The sequence below is a fragment of the Merops nubicus genome, unplaced genomic scaffold, assembly GCF_000691845.1.
Source record: "Merops nubicus isolate BGI_N331 unplaced genomic scaffold, ASM69184v1 scaffold15368, whole genome shotgun sequence".
Classification (NCBI taxonomy): Eukaryota; Metazoa; Chordata; class Aves; order Coraciiformes; family Meropidae; genus Merops; species Merops nubicus.
Genome location: NW_008625237.1, coordinates 314 through 5,134, shown reverse-complemented (window position 1 = coordinate 5,134; position 4,821 = coordinate 314). Strand labels below are relative to the sequence as shown.

At 47.5% G+C, this 4,821-nt stretch overlaps 1 protein-coding gene across 1 annotated transcript in view; it reads right to left on the bottom strand.

The window, feature by feature from the left end:
- LOC103778054 (phosphatidylinositol transfer protein beta isoform-like) overlaps positions 1–3,903 on the bottom strand; it is a gene marked incomplete at its 3' end in the record, with an annotated part of 6,625 nt that extends 2,722 nt beyond the window's left edge. Inside the window, exons 1-4 of the mRNA XM_008945621.1 lie at positions 3,869–3,903; positions 3,230–3,260; positions 2,289–2,434; positions 404–495 (exon numbers count right to left, since the gene is read on the bottom strand). Of these exons, the coding sequence (XP_008943869.1) occupies positions 404–495; positions 2,289–2,434; positions 3,230–3,260; positions 3,869–3,903 (304 nt within the window). The remainder of the gene's footprint in view (positions 1–403; positions 496–2,288; positions 2,435–3,229; positions 3,261–3,868) is intronic.
- Positions 3,904–4,821: the final 918 nt, after the last annotated feature.

The window sequence follows — 4,821 nt, the reverse complement described above, 5'->3', positions numbered from 1 at the left end:
AGGCTTTGCCTCCTTGGCCTTAACCTTAGAAGTTCATTACAATATACTTCAAATTATTCAAAAAAAAAAACCCAAAACAAACCAAAGGACACAGAACCTCCTCTTAAAACTTACACAGCTAAAAGTACTAAAATAAAGCAGCCACCTTACTCTAACAGACTATAAAGAACTAAATGCTATTCAAACAGGCTCTCTTCTAGACCCTTCCTCTGGACACCAGTGCTGCAGGAACCAGTAAACTGGTCTGCTGTGGTTGCTCTTCAGAAGCAACTCTCCTTTTCATAAGAGGAGATCTCACAAATGCAACATTAAAATTTGAAATGGATTTCCCACTTGATGATACCCTCTTTTCTCCTAAACCAGTTAAGAGCACCCCTCAACAGAACACTGACAGGAGACCTACTTGTCCTACAGTAGGGGTAGGCATTCCAGGCCTTCTCGTGGAACACCAGGGAGCCCTCTGGAGCAATCATCCTCACAAAACCAGGAACCTTACTGTGAAAAAACAGATGTTGATGGCATTGTTAAAATCACTGCCAGCTAAAATTCCTCAATAATTTCTTCCACTCCAACAAGTAAAGCACGTTCCACCTAAACACTTTCAAGGTTATGATGTAGAAGTTATCCACAGCTCAATCTGCAGGAGCTCCAGCGACGTTACTGATCACAAAACAACTAAGAGAAAGAAGGGAGAAGGTAATGAGATAATTGAGAATAAGCTAGACATAGCTTTGGAAGCACGAGGATCACCACGAAAGCTGCCTCCTCCTTTCTCTTCAAGAACAGCAAAGACAACTGTTGAGGGAGAGTGCTGCCCAAGAGGCCTTGCCCCCAGGCTCTCCAGCAGAGCTGCCAGCTGCTCCGTGGTGCAGCCAGCGCCCGCTGTGGCCACAGCCTGGGCAGGAGCTGCTCCACCTGCCCCAGGAGCACCACCCCCCTGGTAACCACTGCCCCCCTGCTCCAGCACAGTGCTCATGGCAGTTGCCCAAAACTGGATGCTTGGGAAAAAAGAAAATCTCATACAAGAGAAATTTGGTGTTACCTGGGAGAATACCTGAGGCTGGTGCCCTTCAGTACGTGAGTTTAAACAAATGACATGTACACGTGTGTGTAAGGGGTGGACAGAGAATTTAATCTGTGTAAACACTCCACCCTCAATTTTTCTGCAAGGATTGCAAGTTCCTGTCCTTTTTTCCTTTAGATTCAAGGAGAAAAGCCAACTAACGATTCCTTTTTACACTGCAGGAACTTTATGCCCCACCCATCTGGGACTTCTCTTTTTCTAGAGCAAACAGACACAATTCTTCCAGCTCTTCAGTGCAGGTCCTGCTGCCCACACTTCTTTCTACCCTCGAGTTCCTCTCTAGTTTGTGCACACTGAAAGTCCATTGCCCAAAGCCAGCCAAGGGGAGTTATGATCCTACACAACACAGCCCTGAGGAACCTTTGCCTTCATGTTCACTGGCACAGCTGGCACTAAACATGCCAGTGCTCCTGAACAGCACTGCTGTCAGCACTGATTCCCACGTCGCCTTTGTGCCAGCCAGCTGTAAATATATGCTGTTCTTCAACTTTTTACATCTTTTTTCCCCAGTTATAAACATTTGGCATACTAATCCTTCACAACTTGACAGCATATTACAAACCCTAGCTGCCTTTACAGTGCTGCAGCCCTCTGACTGCTCATCCCTAGAGGTTCAGGTCCCATTTGGGACAGTTTTCCAAATAATCCAGGTTTTACCAACTCTGAAATACAACTTCTGAAAATATTCTTTAACTTATTCACTCTCTTTCACAAAAGAAAACATTACCACACCACAGAAACTTGTGTGATGCCTCAGTGTGTTTTTAAAGAGCATTCAGGCAGTAGCAACTTTCTTAAATATCAGATCAGAATAAAAATAATTCTCCTTTTAACTACTCACCCTTTTGTCTATACTTCTATACCAACACTCCTGTCCTTGTGGATATCCTACAAAGCATCTGGGATACCACTCTGCCATTTCAGCTATACAATCTGAATTCAAATTATTCCTTCTCAGAGCTGCATTTGCCAGTTCACAGGTAGGACATTTTTCACAGGTCTCCACTACTCTACCCCAGACAATTCAAATTCACTTTATTTCATGTATTTCCCACTCACCACAGCATCCATGCACAGTTCAGCAAACTAAAGTGCTAGGAAAACAGAACACCCCAGAACAGACAACAGTGGAAGGCTGCCCCCACTTTCACACACTTCCTGCTCAACAGCAAGCCACCATAGTATGTATCAATGTTTTCCTCACCTCTTTAAATGATAGATTTTGTGAGTGTATTGTCCCTTCTCGCCATCCTTTTCATAAGGCTCATTTTTTAAGACTTGAATTCCTTCACCACCTCCCGTTTCATTTTTGCTAGCTTCTGCCACAGAATAAAGTTGCCCAACTTGATACTGAAAAGTTAAGAGAAGTAAAATTTCACTATTAAAGACAGCCAAAACTTTAAATGCATCAAACATCTAGCTGTATCTAGTGAAAAGCTGGTAGCACAAGCAGAATTATCAGGAAAGTAAAATATACTTATATAAAAAATATTTAGTAAAGCATAACAATCTGCTGGCCAAGTTTACCTGGCTGCCCAGCAGCAGCCTGTGACCAGACTGTGTCCCTGTGCTGCAGGGCTGTGCCACAGCACAGCAACACCCCGTGCCTCGTCTGCCTCATCCTACAAGTGAAGCATCTGCCTTGTTCTTAATTGTCAAACAGAAACAGAATTCTTAGTTTACAGATCTTGCAGTGACTGATTTACACCCCTGGGCTCCCCAGACTCACACTTTTAACTAACTGGATTCTGCCCTCCCGGGACCCGTGCGATGCAAAGTGTGACAGCAAGCAGGCACATCTCCCCCAGGAGCCTGAGCAGACATCCTGTTGTGACTGATTTAAATGCGTGGCACTGCCACTTCAGGTGGTGACTTCATGTCTTGGAAGAGGATTCCTACCCCTGCCTCCAGAAGGCCTGGAGTGGCTGGGTGCCTCCATCAGCAGGAGTGCTGCAGTGCAGAGTGGCCCAGGAGCAGCCCACGGTGCCCTGCAGGCACCTGCCTCCCTGGAAACCCACCCCAGGGTCACTCACCTGTGGCAGACCAGGGGGCACAGCGTTTGGATCCGGGCTGTTCAGGTCTAAATGAGACATGCCCGTCCTCCCCCACCACCCCAAAAGAAAAGCAGGCTGGATGAGGACATACCTCCTGCACTGAGCACGGTAAAACCACTCGGCTGAAAGAAGGAAGAGAGAAAATCCAACAAAATTAATAATTAGGCTTCACCTGCAAATTACAAACAGTAACAAAGACATTCAAGAAAGACGTGTCAAAAGGAGTTCATTCAAGTTTTCTTGTTAGAAAAGCTCTGTGACAGTGAAGCTGCACGGATATAACATGACAAATCCAAGTAAAATTCAAAGACAGATACATTCCAAAGGGAAAAAGGGCTTAAGGGCGTTAGAAGATGCAGAGAGGAGCCATGAAATCTGGGTTCTACTCCCAGCTCTGCCACAACTTTGTAGTGTGCTGAGAAGCTCTGAGGCATGAGCCTTTTCCCATGTGTCACTCAGTAGGCAGTCCCACCTGTACCATTTAAAACAACTGCACAGGCCCTCAGAGTCTACAAATGGATTTTGGCAATTACAGCAGCTGTGAATCATTTCACAAGGCAGCCACTGCTCACATCCCATTCAGGTGGCAGAACTAAGTGCATTTTGGGCAGACAGTTAGCTCCCTGTTCAGTTAACAGCAGTGCCAGGGATGCAGGAGCTGCCTCCTCACACTGCACAGACAGGAGGTCTTGGTTCCACCTTACCTAACAAAGTGAACAATGCAGACCACTACTGCTGTAAAACGACAGCACAGAACCACGACATTGTTCTGGAGCTTTTAGGTGACACAACCTCCTTTGCTGACAACCTTCTGCCCATTAAGATTCCACACAACACAATCACCCTGGCGGCAGGACTACAGCTCAGCCCTGCCCGCTGCCCCAGGGGGAGGACAGTGACAGGAGGCTGGCCCAGCCCCTGCCACCCCTGCTGCAGACTCTGAAGAGCCAGCCTGGGGCTCCTGCTGGGGCCCCACGACCAGCACAGCTCCAGCAGCCCCAGCGCCCTCCCCGCGCAGCAGAGAGCGCAGCAGCCGCGGGGAGACAGAAACCATCGCCCCTGGACACCAAATTCAGCCCTCCAGTTTCCATCCAGCTCCTTCTTTATCCCTTACTGGACAAGGCTTTTCTGTTTCAGTCCACTGTGCACCTCGCTGAAACAGTTCTAACTGTCAGAGCTGCAGAGAGACACTGAGAAACACACCCTCAGCCTCAAACGCTGGCAGGCGCCAGGCTGAGAGCACAGCTGGCATCCAGAGTGCCCAAATGGCAACCAAGATAAAATTCCCATGAGAAGCCCTGTCAGGTTTCACTTTGCCTGATAAAAAAAGCCCTTACTCTGTTTTTAAAGCAGTCGTGACCAACAGGGACAGGAGACACCTGTCCTGGCACCAGCAGACGCCGACTCAGCACCCAGAGAGGACACACCTGTGGCCTGCCAGGCAGGACAGGAGATCCTCGGGCAACTTAATCCTTAACAGGACATTATGTAAAACTAGAGCATAATTAGGAAAACAGAACAAACGTACAGGTACAAGGAAGTGGGAGGAATTAAAGGGAAGAACTGCAAGGGACAGGTTTCTTTTGGACTTAAGTTGATGGCAGAAGACAAACAGTGCAGACAGAGCCGAGCAGCAAGGAGCTCTGATGAGAGGAGGTTTGTGAGCATGCAGCCCACCAGTAC